Genomic DNA, 15249 nt, shown 5'->3' on the forward strand with positions numbered 1-15249 from the left:
TGAGATATCGCATTCACAAGAATGAGAGGGGCTTGAGGTCACAATGACCTTTAACTTTGACAAAGAAATCTAATCAGTTCATTCTTGAGTCCGGGGGGACATTTGTGCCTAGTTTGAAGAAATTTTGTCAAAGCGTTCTTGGGATATCGCATTCACAAGAATGGGGCAGACAGACAAATGGACTATAATGCCCCCGGCCACGGCTGTACAGAAGCATAGAAACACTAACATGGTCACAACAACTGCCGATATGGTGTTATGGTGATTGTTATGGTGTTTTAGTGTTAGTGTGTATTCAAAATAAAGTTTCTGTTTCTTGTATTGTGAATTAGTGTCAGTCTTGGACTTCTGTAGAAAGTGTGTGATGTTTCTAAAGTTAATTACATGCCAGGCAGAGTAAGATGTGTGTGTTTTTGGAGTGGGAGGATGGCGATGTTGTGGGTGATTCTGTTTCCAAATTAATCACTGCTCTTCCAGCCTGACAGACGGTGTTATCGGCCCTTAAAGCTAGAATGGATGAAAGACAGATGAGGGGGTTATTCAGCAATATTTGTGATCCTTGATTGCCTTCAATTTAGGGACAAAACTTATTTAACGGAAATGGCTCGTTACAAGACAAAAAAGAGGAGCGAAGGAAAGATAAGACTCTCTAGTTTGTCCTTGACATTATTTGACAAAATCATCTTGACGGTGTTCAGAATCACCTGTCCTGTTTTTTTTTTTTCACAGATTTAGAATTAAGTGTGATAAAAAACACACGCACACAAATAAACCTTGTATTGAGATGGATATCACATCACATTATGCTTAGCTTACACCACACACCTGCGCTCTTCACTGCTGGATGAATAACAAAACTTTCCCCACTGCAGAGCAACAGCTACGCATCCATTATGACCGAGGCAAGGCCGGGGTGTAGTGGTGCATCTGCCTGTGTTAATCCCAATCACGTTGAGCCTCAGTGTGCGTATGTGAGTGTAACTGTGTGTGTTTGTGTGTTTGAGAGATACTCTGTCAGGAGCTTGTTAATGTGCCAGCTGGTTGCTGTCTCCACACCTTCCCAGCATTCACGACTGCATGCAAATCAGATTGTCAGTGGAACCAAAAGATCTCTGGCTACAAAAAAAAAGTGCTTAAATGCTTTGGAGCATCGAGTGGACTCTTGTGAGGTGTACCTTGAAGGTGAACTGCTCATTGAAGACAGGATTGAGGGTCTTCCTATGGACCTTGGTCTCAAACTTCTTCTTCTTGTCAGGCAGCAGGTAGACCTTTACGTATGGGTCAGATGTGCCACCCATGTCCATGGCAGGCAGCTCTGCGGCCTGGATGATCCCCACTATGAGCTGAAAGAGGAAGACGAAGGGTAAAAAAGTGAGAGAGGGCATGTCAGACTATCCACTAAGCCAAATGATCATAACATAGACATATATGCGAAGATGCCGTATTGGTCTTTGGATTGTACATCAACATTGCCTCCATATTGGACAGGGTAAGACTGGCCCATAAACAAACACAAGCAAACAGGAGAGCTGTTCATGATCTACATGGAGTAAGCTTGAAAAGACTTTTCCATTTAAATCATAAACCCTTGAATATAGAGTAGTGTAGGGATGGCGCATTTTTGTAGGCCAAGCTGGTAAGTATCACTCTAGTTCTGTCCCCAAAAAGCCAATGGAATTTTTCCACTGGTTTAATGCATTAGCGTGGTAATCTTCACAAATGAACACCACTTATATAATTTTGAAGCTTAATTATAATCACCAGTAGTAGGAAGCTAACAGACCCAATATGGCAGCCATGTTGTTGTATTGCAGCAACAGGTTAAAGTGGGAAATGCGGCGTCTACGTTTATATGTCTATGGATCATAAGTTGCACCTTCGTCCCACCAACATCCTGAAAGAGAAACCTTCTTGGCTAAAGAAATAACTTGAGATATTTCTTAATGACTGCTCTCAGAACATTGGATTTTTTAAAAAATGTCTTGTCTTTAGGCTATCACTAGCAATCAGTCCTTCATAATGGTGGCTTAAAGATGTTTCAGTGTCATTTTTCTTGGAAATGGCAGCGATACTAGAAGGTTATGTCAGCAGAGCCTGGCAGCGGCTGAAGAGATCGTAAAGGTCAGGATGTGTCAGAGTAGGAGTGAGAGGGCTGTTTCTCTTCACATAAGGCCGATAATTGATAACCACAATGGGGGGCCTGGGAGGCTGATTGACCTGCCAGTCAGAGCCTCTACTCAAAGGCCTCTCAGGAGGCCCAGCTAGTCAGTCAATCAACTTCCTATCAGGCAGCCATCAAGCAGCAATCTGGAGGCTGACCAGGGCACTCAGCCATGGAGCTCTACAGCTGTCAGGAGCTGCATCAGTTTACTGCGTGGAGCTACTAGTGATTCAGTGGTAAATAACAAAGTAGGAAATAATAACCCCCAGTTGGTTATCACCATGAGGCAAATAGCCACCACTATAAAGGAAAATTTATTTTACTGACAGAAAACCATAAATGTGTAGATGTTTTTGTGTTTTCTTACACAGCAAAGGTAAGATTCTGAGATACTTGAGAAAAACATCAGAAGCAGAGCTGTTCTGAAAACTATCATTTTAATTTAAGTAGGATCATAGTTTTTTGGCCAAGTGGCTTTCGAATGAAAAATGTAAACAAACCAAAAATTTATGTACTTCAATTAGGTGTAGGCGAGTGTCAAAGTTCATTCTTGACCTAGGAAACCATAGTTGACATAACAATCCAAGAGCATCTGCCTGTATTACATAGTCTTCATTAGCAGCTGACGTTTGCTCAGTTGACACGGTTATGGACTTGCCTTGTCTGTCTTAAAAGTTAGTTTCTGAGCTCGGAAGAAGTAGTTTGACAAAGCACTCCGTAATCCAAATGCAAACTCCCTCTGCTGATGAAGATCATGTTACATGTCTGAAGTGGACCTTGAGTTCAGAAATCGACAGTAGATAGGCAGACTAGTTATACTAGGCTTTGATCAGACTGCAGGTAAATCAAATTTGCTCCTCAAATAAAATCTTTGAGACAGACTGTCTTACAGACTGTGATGAGATTGGATTTGTTTGTATGGACATCATCAACCTATCTGCATGGGTTGCTGTGGTAACAATGTAAGTGTCAGTAGCGTCGTATGCAGGTGATGCAGCTTTCCAATGTGGAAGTATGAGAAATGGAGAACCATCATCTCACCCTCCAAACAATCATGTTGTCAAGTTACAGTGTAGATCTCCTCCACTGAACCAGACAAACTCAGCGGCAGAGGAGGCTGGTATACATTGATTGTGCTGGGCCGCTCCGGTGCACTTTTGTCACTCTGGCTTTGATGTCATTGTTGTGTGTTTCATTGTGAGTGATGCAAAAGACACCTTGAAAACCGATTGTCCGGACTGTAGAAATCTTACTGGGATGGGATTTGAAAAGCTTAGATCCAACAAAGTTGGCTGACTCAGTTAGAAGACCTTATGACATCTTCGGGAAAAATTTGTTTGATGTGTACTTTGATGTTTTAGTTTGGCCCGTGTCCTACCTATTAACACCGGGGAGGCTGGATTTATGACCTGTACTGCAGCCAGCCACCAGGTGATGGAGATGCTTTGGCTTCGCTTTTGGGGAGCTCTCATGTCGTCCATTTCTAATATAAATCAATGGTCCAGACTTCCTGAAATCAGTCTTGATATGCCTGGCAGTCTGATCAAGGCCTAAGTTACACAGTTAACCTAGAAGTTCTTCCAGCATAAAATAGATAGATAGCTACATGTACTTGTAAACACATGGTAAATACATGTTGTTTTCGGGCCTACAGAGCTTTCCCAGGATCACGCCCTGGTCTCAATGAATGAACAAGTCTTTGTCAATAATATTTCTACTTTAATCTTTAACCACAGTTCCATCTTTGCTTTCTTCACTGGCCTCTGTCTGATGCTTCAGCTTCAAAAACTCTGGCTGTTTGCTTCAACACTAATGTTTAATTTGACTAATTAGATTATTTCTGCATTCAGAGCAGCCCTTTCCCTGACAAATGTTTACATAATTAAAACTCCAGTGAGCTAAATGTACGTTACGGGAGTTTGCACTTGCAATGTCATATACTATGAGTTTATTTCAGCATGATTTATGTCGAGTTTAGGTTGCTTTACCCTGTAGTTTTACTATCAACACCCACAACCAATCTGGGTATGGCACAGGTTAACCATTTCCCATATTATCCACCATCTGTCTCAGTACTACTACATGTACAGATCTGTTTTGGATGGTGGTGAGATTCCAGTGAGGGAAAGGTCTTCATGAAATGATGGATATTGATTACACAGTGTTAACATTCTGCAAATGTACCACAGATACGCACATGTACGGCATATGCACACACATCACACACAACGAAAGTGAACACAAGACGAGAACATCATGGAAAGTATGGAGTATCCTTGATTAATTAACTGCTCCCCAGGTTATGCACAACATTTTCTTGACATTATGCTGAAAACACATCTTGCCAACACTGAAATGAGAGTCTGTCGTGATTTCAATGGACCACTTTGACATAAATATTACTTCCATAATTGCACATCTGCGTGACACTTATCATGATCACTTACTGCAAAATAGTTGCATACCTCAGGAGGCAAATAAAAGATGTTCAATTATTCTAGCTGTCATTTACCTGAACTTAAATGTAACCATGTTTAGCACCATAGTGCTATGAAGTGACACTTGGGTTTTGAGTGTAGCAATTCATCCTCGCATGCTGTCCTTCTGATTTCCACCCATCCATCAGCACAGTCTGTGGCAGACACAGCATGTCACATCTTTACTGAGAGAGGCACCGGTGCTTTAGAAGAGAGATGAGAGCAGGAAGCAGTTGGAAATGTTGATATGTAGTTTGCTGCTTCAGCTAGTTGTATCTTTACTCATGGCTGATGTTCACAACGCCAACTCAAGACAGGTTTTCCCAAAGCTCATTAGAAACACCTCAAAATATCTTATTTTTTGCTCAAGTTTCACTCAGTCCATAACTATGAGTCTGCTAAGCTTTTTGTAATTAACTCATCCCAATTTTCTCAAAATTGGTTTTAGTGGAAGAGGTGACTTTTCAGGAAACCTCCCTCAATTACAATAACCAAGTAATTTGGTGTTAATGGTATTGCTCCAGCTGCTACCATTTCATTTAACTGTTTTATTTTCTCTATGCACTGTGTGTAATTTACTTATTATAGCCAGAGCTGCAACTAACAATTATTATTGCACTAATTCAATTATAATTATTCATTTATACTATGTAATTCAAATAGTGAAAAATGCTCATCCCACATCCTGTGAGCCCAATATGATATCTTCAAACTGCTTGTTTTGTCTGCTTAACAGTTCAAAACTCAAAGCTACACAGTTTACAGTGTATAGGCACTAAGATATTTCTAGTTGAATTTCAAGAAACATCCAGTCACAGAGCTTAAAATTCTTTCAAATGAATTTTCAAAAGAACATGTTGCTGAGAAAACTCTTAATTTTGGATTAATTTTAGATGAATTTGGTAATTATAGTGATGGCTACCATTCTGATTAGCACATCTTCTACATGCCAAATCAACCAAGGCTCATGGATACTGTAGTATTTTGAGTCACCTTCCAAGCCAAAATGATGGAAAATACACAATATCTCATGTTTTGAAATAATGACCATGTGATAGCTACATTATCCGGGAGAGTCAAGTGTCCCTACGTTAAAGCAACAATTCACCCCAAAATCAAAAATACATATTGCACCTCTTCCTTGGAGAGATCAGCCGTAGAGTTGTCTGTATTCTCTTGAATAAAATGGAACTAGATGTTACTTGGCTTGCGGTGCTCGATTTGAAAAATTTGAAAATTTGAAAAAAAAAACCCAGCAATGTCTCTTTCTAGAAATCACATCCCAGTTAGTGAAGATAATCCACTTTGCTGCGAGCAGTTTTATGTAGGAACTACTTTCTTTCTGCCGTAATAGATTTCAGTTCCATTATATTTGAGAGAGGGCACACATCTCGACCACTGATATCTCCAAAGCTCTGAAACTCACAACGAAATTAAATGGATGGATAGCACTACGGGTAAGAGGAAAATATGTACTTTTAATCAACACTGAGGATGTGGATGAAAGAAAAACTAAAATAGGAATACACAATGAGGAAAACACCTCACCCATTTAGCAACTCTATAGTTCTACAAATCAAATGATCTACTATTTCAGCACAAATTGCCCCCATTAAAGCCTGGCTATTGACCATCACACCTTTGAGAGTAAAACAAAACAACTACGTCCTTGTGTTTGCACATCTGTGTGGGTGTTTCCGTTTAACAGAGGACTCGGGCCTTACCAAAGCAGAGGGCTGCTGGTATTAACCCCTCTCTGTTTGTGTGTGACTGTTCAGCCCAGTGAGCAGCACGCTGACCAGAATGGGTACAGGATGGTGATTCAGCCCTTGGCAGCTTATCTTAGGAGAGCTTTGTCCCAGTGCATCATGGCTCTGCTGTGACCACACCACACACACACTGACCAATATTTACTGAAGTGGCTCTGTGCGTTATTTCAGAAATGAACTGTCAAGGGGAAATTCTGAAATAAATAATTTTAAAAAAATAATATGAATGGTTTGAAATTCATGCCATCTTAATAATTAGTTTAAAATCCACACATTCTGACTGGACACAAAGCAATGTGCCTGCTCTTGACCTGCAAAGAGCAATGAAAATGGTAATGATGTTGAAAGTAGGAATGACATTATAATTCCCTTCCTGCTGTGCTGAGAGGGCTCTTTGTGGTTCATTTGCTGTGTATTTGCCTGATGTAGCTGCGTCGTCACTCCCTGAGTGATTTGGATCTTTTACAAAACCTTTTCATCTCATTAGTGTATAAACCCAGAATCATCAACACCAGGGGCAGCAGCCATTTGTGGTGGTTAACAGACAGAAACAAAGCTGAGACTCATTGCCACGAGGACCTGACATTAATCTGCATGTCTTTTCCCACTCAGCCTGATTTTCTTGCCTCAGTCTCTGTACACACACAAACCAGGGTCTCCCCTCTTTTTCTTGGCGGGGTGGAACATTTACCGACCGATCTTTTAGGCCATGATGGGAAAGTCTCACACAATATATTATTTAGCAGTGCTTACGGCGGGATCTTAAATGAGCCGTATTTTCTAATTTTTGAGACAAATTCATATGACAATGTGGAGCTCAATGATAACATTTTTTTCACCAACGGTCACATAGTTTCCAGCAATCCAAGCACATCTTCTTAAACAGGCTGTTTGGGGTTTGTATATATGGCTGTAGCTTTATCTATTATCCACTACATTAGTACAGCCACCTTCATGTTTGACATTTCATATCAATATGGATGCAAATTTGATTGGGTCCCTAAATTAGAAGTTAGATACCCCTCTAGACCCCATAGCACCCCTGACTGCCCATTCTACACCACACTTTGTGTTCTAGATACTTTAAGTTGTCATCAAGGACCAGAACCACGGAGATGGGTGCTATTCTCATATAAGTTGCCAAAGAAAGTAAAAGAATAGCTATGGTGTGCAGGTCTAAAGTAGTTAAGGAAGTTGTAGCTACGCAGCTAAAACCCTTACATACTGTTTCAGAAAGATTATGATAAGCAGGGTTCCTACACACTTTCCATTTTAAAACTTCATACTTTTTCAGCTGATTTGTGATGCTTTGAAAAGATGCAATACAAAGATATTGGTACATTTTTTTTTCAAACTTAGGCAGTTATAAGACACTTCGGACAGAGCTGTGTTACAGGCTGTGGTGTAGAGGCAGCGCAGTGTGCATGCAATACTTCTTGCCTTGCTTTCAATAACATCAAGCTCTTTCTGGTGGACTCATTTTGTCCGCACTGACTGCCTGCAATAAATAGCATGAAAAACACTCTGCATGCTTAACTTTATATTTTAGAAAGCAGAATGGGGTTGATAGTCTGGAAACACAAATATTTTTTCCATACTTGTCCAGACCTGAAAAGTACTAAAATCAAACTCTATACTTTTTCATACTGTGTTGTGACCCTGACTTACATAAGACCAAAAAACCCCTGACATTAATGACTGGTCTGTCATGCGAAGCAAACTGCAGTCTAACAGGCTACATGCCCATCTATCACGCCAACTTCACTGCATACTTCCTGCACTGGCACTGAATCTTATAGACTAATGGCATCAGTATGCTTCAAACAACCCCATGAAACCCTATCCCTAAAAAGCAGTGCAACTCTCTGGCTAGATGTGGCCAGGGAGCTAAGAAAGTATGCAGGATTTGTGATAGTACGAAGTGTTTGAACTTCTCTCTTGAGCTTCCTTTTTCATTCTGCACACACTACTTCTGTCGCTTTTTGCACAAATGAGTACACCACTGCAATTGCCTTCAAGGAGGCCGTCTGAAACAATTTTCAGCCCTCTCCATGATAGCCGGCTTTTTGCCCCGGTTTAAAGTGTATCCTCTAAGAAAAGATATAAACACTTGTACCTTTAGAAGTGGTCAAACAACACATGAAGTCTTTCATATCAAGTAAACTCCGGCCTTACATTGTGAGTTGTAGAATTGAACGTGGTCTCTAGAGATACTGGCCTGTTTATTCCAGTTTTGACATCAGTGTGAGTGGCAGTTCAGATTGCCTGGTTTGAACAATGAAATTTAATCTCATCACAAAGTAAGAGAAACACTGACAAGTGGCATGTTCATGCTTCAACAGCGATTAAATATCATCTTGTAGACAGTCATTGTTCTCCATAATATCCTGCCTTAAAGAACTGCCATCTATTCAGCAATAATTGAAATTTCACACAGCCTTCTGCTTTATAAAAGAACCCGTAGTCAAGGCACTAAACCAATCACCTGTGCCAGTTCTCCTCGAGCAGTTCTATGGTGCTTACATTGATTGCATGGGCCTCAAAGCCTGAGGATTAGAAAAAAAAACATTTTCTCCAAGGTTGCTGTGCCTGTGGACTGTGTCCGTCAGTGAGCTGAAAGTGGGTCAGATGAACCGGCTGCCTCCCTGAGTTTTTAGATCCGTCTGTTGTGAGCTTCCTTAACTTCAGAGGCAGCCGGAGGGGCGATGAGCCGAGCCCGTCTTCTCGGAGGTCACTGTCACAAAGCGTGAAAACTGTCATCCATTCATTACACTCCAGCTCCAGTGTGAAGCTTATTACCATTGTAATCAAGAACCTCATACAGAGACCTGTCATTGCCTCCCACTACATGACAGATCAACTCTGTGCAATGTAATATTGTCCACATAATACTCCTTGACTCAATACTTTATAATTTTATTCTCCGAAGAAATAAGGGTCTGCTTCATTTAACACTAATGCAGATTTTTTTTCAGCATCATTATTAGCTCTATAATCTGCACATTGATGAATATTACAGGCGTGGAAAAAAAACGCAGTATAAATACTTGTTGTATATACTTTACTTGAGTGTTTATTTTTCTGACAACCTTTTACCTAAACATTTTATAGCTATAATATGTAACATTTCCACATAAAAAACACATTAGCTAGACCTATATTACATGTTTCGTTAGGTAACGTACAACATTATCACAAATGTTTCCAACAATGCATTTGGGGAGAATTATTTGTTATTTTTATTTTGTTGATTTCAACCTAAATGGATGAGACAGTAAAAGATGATTACAGTACTTGTTATATCCATCACACAGCAACAAGATGAAAAAGACAAGAGAGGGAAACTTAACTGCAGACAAAAAGTGACGTAAAGGTTAACTAAAGATTGTCTAAAGATGATTTATTATTGAGATTACTGAGACAAAAACTGCATGAGAACCTTTGTATTGTGATGAAAGGCTTTTTTTTGTGTGTAGGTAGGGAGCTGTACCTGTGGCAGTGTGTGACTCATCGTGTATAGGAGCAGTGACTGTTACTGTCTAATCTCAGGCTGTCAGTTCTGTTTATAATGGGGAGTTAGCTAGCCCAGTGAGGGACAGGGCTGTGTTCACGCACCGCATCTATTATCTGTCACACAACATCTGGTGCCAGGAAGTTGATGTGCTTCCTCATTCTGCTTTTTAAAACTCAGTCGCTGGAAAAAATAAAGCAGATGGATATCTGCAGGGGCTGTTTTCAATCAAGTAGAAAGAAAGAAACAAATTCAGAGGCGACCTAAATCCCAGTAGTGTACTGTATCTTTTACAAGGCTCAGTGGCGAACGCACAAACTCGACTGCCATGATACCCCTGCGAGATCGCTCTCAAGCTTCAGTGACCAAACTGTGTTTACAGCGGTGGTAATGCAACCAAAAGAGAATGTTGTGCAAAACCTGGGTGGGTCCTGTTTAATCTCTGGAGAGATGAAAAGTTGGACCACCTCAGCGGGTTTGGTGCGACCATACTTACGAAGGAGGACCTTTCGCAATAACGACACAAACAGAGAGATTCGGAGAACAGACCCTTACCGTATTCTCTGTGAAATTGTAATCCAGGGAGTATTGTAATTTGCCCAGTTTCTGGTCCTCCTTGGGCTCGGCTTCTTTCTCCGTTTCAGTCAGCCCTGTCTCCGCATCCTCCTCATCCTTCAAGGCCTGAAGGAGACACCCACCAAGAGTCAGTGTCGCCTGTTTGTCGCTGGTGCTAGCACCCAGCCAGCCGTTCCCCGCCCAGGTCCTGCCAGTGGACCTACTCCTGTAAAAGCTGCCACTTGTTTTATGGTGTATAAAAGGAGGGGGGAACGGGGGGAAGCAAGCACTAAAACACCATAGCAGTTAACACCAGGACATGCTCTGTGATGCACTAAAGCCCCGGGCCTGGTCCCCTGATGATGATTTTCTATCAATCTCTGGGTGTTTCTGTCTAAAGGGAGGAAAGATCAAATGATGGCGCCAGAGATGAGAGCAATGGGCAGGCATTAGAGAAAGAAGAGGGGGGGAGACAGAGAGAGAGGACAGAAAGAAGGAGAAGAGAGATGCTTCCGGAAAAGATCACAGTAAGACAATTCCCTTGATGTTATTTCAGGCAGATCAAGTCTTTGGCAAAACACATATCAACTGGGAAGTGTCTGAAGTGGCAGAGAGTGACAAGTGAAGTTGCCCTTTCGATAGCCTGGCACTCAGGTAAGGGTAGCAGGTGGTGGCATTGGTGGGAGGTGAGGGGGGGAGAAGGAGGGGTGGAGGAGTTTGTTATAAGACCAACATGCGATTGAAGAGGCAAAGACTAGTTCTCAAGGTCATTCATTCAGCGTCAAAAGTTGCCTTCCAAGATGTCTCTTTTCGTTAGGCATGCAGAGCATTCTCTGTTGTACAAACCGGTGCTCTCGTGTGATTCCCCCATTCCCAAGTCTGGTTACGCCCTCAGACATACAGTCACATTGCCATCATAACCCCTAAAGCTGTTATGTTATCCCCTACGCCGATGGTAGCTAGAAGCATCATGCCAGCGGTGGGTGGGGAGGTGTTGGTAAAAGGGGTTGTAATGTACATCGGGGGGCCTGCTCCTATTAGTTTGTCAAGTTGCTCATGTGAAAGCAAAAGGCTGAACAACACTGATTGGTTTTTAAAATTCTCCACTGAGCCACTTGGTCTCCGCCTTTTGGGAGCAAATCCAAAGTGAGTGGTCTTTAAGTTTTCTTTGGCACATAAAAGAAGGGGAAAGTTGAGCAGGTAAAATGATTGAGGAAATAAAATCCCCTATTTCTCTAATCTATGATTTTATAAAGGTTAATCCAACTTTTATACGTCTGTGCTCCAGGAGAGGTCGGATTAATTTCACCTTGGTTGACAGCTGTGAATAAAAACGCTACTGTACGTCAAAAGCTTCCTTTTCATCACCAGTTTCAATAGAACATTTACTTGTAGAGCCTCTCAATCATTCTACGTTCGCTCGCCGCCACTCGTTTGAAATGTAAATTCAAGATTCAAAAGGCAGGAGACTTTAGCTTGGCACAAAAAATCAGCATGGTTCAACCTTGTCAATGCGCACCCAGTGTTTCTTTCATACATATATATGTGCATATGCAGGTTGTACACACATATATACAGTAGATATACATGTACTGTATGCATAGTTACATATATTTGGTTCTACGGGATTAAGTTGTTGTCAAGAGGCTACAAAAAAACATCAGAGCAGCAGGCTTAAGAAGATCCAACAGCAATTAGGAACCTACCGCCAGTGACCATCCCGAACAGTCATCAGACACAACACAGATAAGGAGGACATAGAAGGAAGAAACACAAATTAAAACAACCACACACAGGAGTTAACACGCCAGAGTCTGGGCACACCAGGAGAAATGACCGCTTGCCTCGGAAGTGGCAGATTCACCGATCTCAGAGATTAGTTATTAGGGTGACCAAATGGACTCTTTTATTTTGATGAATGGCTGTTTGGAAACAAAAATTGGATTGTTCAAAGGCAGTCAGGATATTGGAAAATAATGGAAAATCTTCTCCTCTAACAAGCTAAGTGATGTACTGTACTGCAGCTATTTGACTGACCTTGCTGGTTATTAAAGGGGACCTATTATGCTTCCTTATTTTCTGTCATAATGTTACAATGTTGGATGTTCTTATTAAATGTGCCCAAAGGTTCAGATAATGAGGTACATGTATGTAGAAGTAATTCCTGTGAGCAAAATATTCCAGTTTCGGCTGCCTGAATGAAATGTTTTCTATGTTTTTTTATTTTTATTTTTGTCGACTTGACGCGACGCGACCAGCTGATGTCGGCACATCATGTATTTCCTTATGTGGTCATCTGCTCCAGGAACAGCGTGCAGAGAATGCCCACCCACTCTGTCTTCATTCGACTGCTCTGCTCAAGGTTATTTTCATGCTCTGTTTGTCTCTTAGAAAGGATCAGTTGTAAATAAGTTTCATATTTTCTGATTTTACCACTGATGTCCTGCTGCTGCTCAACTCTCTCTGATTTTTTTCTGATGGATGGGTGTCTTTACTTGTTGCTGATGTAGCTAACTGCTACTGCTATTTAGCAACTGCTAGACTGCACTCTGCTGGTGTTTGTGCTCCCAGTCCAAGCAGGGTCATCTGCATGGAACAGAGTGAGCACACTAGCATTAAGCAGTTAATAAAGTAAAGCTTTTTCCATCAAGAAACAAAAGTTGAGGCAGAGCAGCCGGAGGACATCAGAGAGAAAAAATTTAAATATTCTTTCCAAAAAATATGATCCAATTTCACCAAATAAAGTTCTAAAGCTGTGTGCTTGTGTAGAGCAGTCAGTCCCCAGAAACACTGTTCTGTGGTAGCTTCTATCATTTCTCTAACCGAATTCTTAATTTGTGGTCTGATGAACAGTAAATTGATCAGAGTCAGTGCCCCATATATTTCCCATGCTAAGACACTGATCAAAAGCACTGGATGCTGCAGTCTTGCATAGCCAGACCAATCTCTAAGGCCAACTAGTGGCTAAAGTAGCCATTAAAAAAAATCTAAATCTATATGGTAATCAGAAAAATCTTCAAAGTAAATCACTGAAAGTTGAGGCAGAGCAGCCGGAGGACATCACAAGAAGACCAGAAAATATTTTCTCTGTGAAATAAAATCTAATTTCACCATGATCAGTAAATAAAGTTGTGTTTTCTTAAAGTAGTCATTGAGGCCTGGCAGCCAACACTCCCTCTGAGCCAAGTCTGAAGTTGAGGCGCTCACAGACATGGGTCACATTCCTCAGCATGTGGCCAATCAGCAGAGGGCTTTTGGGAAATGGGCCTTAAAGAGACAGGAGCTAAAATGCCTGGTTTCAGACAGAGGGTGAATAGACTGGCTGCATACAGGGCCAGTATAAGATAAATAAATATGTTTTTGAACTCTGAATCATGCAAAACTTCTCTAGAGGGATCCAAGAACGAAAATCTAGAGCTGGAAATGAGCATAATAGGTCACCTTTAAAGTTTCCAACTGTTCTCTATTACCAAAGAAAATAAATTAGCCTTTAACATTTAATTTACGCTGTCTTCTACAACAAGTAAGTCATATGAAGTGTGAAAACATTGTCAGTGGTTTCTGTCTACGCTTTGGATCCACCTCTGATAGCAGAGATGTTGCAGCAAATTAAACACACTTTGTACATGTTTCCACCAAGGACGGCAGCATAATGATGCTCCGCCAGTGCAATTAGTGTGCTAACTCCGTCTGTAGTGTCAGGGTTTCATTGCCTCCCAGTCTGTCCTGTTGAAAGGTAGAGTTTAATTAAATTCCCTCCCCATTTGTTTATCGTTTGGTGATGTCATTTCTCTGGGTGGATACCACTTCATTGCACGGCAAACGTTACTCACACTCTTCAACAAGTGAGCAGGTCCTCATATGACAAAAAGAAAACACTCACAGGAACGAAAAGTAGGAGAAAAAAGAGAGACTGAAATATACTCTCTTCAATCTGAAGCCATTTAAATGACTTCCATTAACTCTCCTGTAATTAAACTGAATTCTTTTTAATTAAGTGGTGAAATATCAGAGTAAGTAATACTGTATGTATCTCTTTGGCAACAATAAATGCATAATACATGCATAATACATACAGTAAAATAGCAGCCATTGCAATAAATTAAATAGGGACATTTTTGACAGCCATATTTGCAGTGAAATTATTTTCAGAATGTTAGTAAAAACAAAACATAACATGTTGATATCACTGCAAATGTGATCAATCAAATCTGTCACAATTAGCATTAGAAGCACTAAAATGATAAAAAGTGAATACATGTCAAGCACAGCAAAAAATAAAAACACTAAATACTATTTGCTTATTTAAAAGATATTTCTAGACAAATAATTTTCAACTTCTAACGTAACATCATGCATTGAAGATCCAGCAAAACAAAATGTTTTGGCAGTAAGAGTTTTCTTAAACTAGCCTAATAAGAAAGGGATATGTTTCTGCATTTAAAGCAACAATAGTTAAAAGTCTTTACCTCGGTTTTGGCTCCATCTTTTACGTCCTTCATGTTGATGGCATTTTTGCCCTTGTCTTTGCCCTTCTTTTTGTTTTTCTTCTTGAATATCCATTTTTTGCAGATGCAGAAGCAGCATGCTAACACCAGGATGATAGCCACGAAGGCGATTGAGACAATGGCCCATGATGGCACTGGGGAAGGAGCAAACAGGACAGAGAGTTTGGATTAAACTTCTGGGAGAAATAAAGCGTTGCTGCATCTTGCAGAGAAGAAAACAACATTTCAGGGAACTGGGCCAAAGCAGCATTTGAACCGAAATCCCAAA

General features: G+C 40.8%; 1 protein-coding gene across 6 annotated transcripts in view; it reads right to left on the bottom strand.

Moving 5' to 3' along the window:
• The window catches only part of syt1a (synaptotagmin Ia), a 209581-nt gene that overhangs the window by 22850 nt on the left and 171482 nt on the right, over positions 1 to 15249 (bottom strand). For 5 of the 6 annotated variants that reach the window (XM_084711478.1, XM_084711476.1, XM_084711479.1 and 2 more), the window contains 3 exons: positions 14943 to 15115; positions 10474 to 10599; positions 1176 to 1343 (listed from right to left, as the gene is read on the bottom strand). In XM_084711478.1, the coding sequence (XP_084567604.1) occupies positions 1176 to 1343; positions 10474 to 10599; positions 14943 to 15115 (467 nt within the window). The remainder of the gene's footprint in view (positions 1 to 1175; positions 1344 to 10473; positions 10600 to 14942; positions 15116 to 15249) is intronic. The other variant, XM_084711475.1, reaches the window with a different exon arrangement.

Source organism: Lutjanus erythropterus, chromosome 22 (assembly GCF_056507025.1).
Source record: "Lutjanus erythropterus isolate fLutEry1 chromosome 22, fLutEry1.hap2, whole genome shotgun sequence".
Classification (NCBI taxonomy): Eukaryota; Metazoa; Chordata; class Actinopteri; order Lutjaniformes; family Lutjanidae; genus Lutjanus; species Lutjanus erythropterus.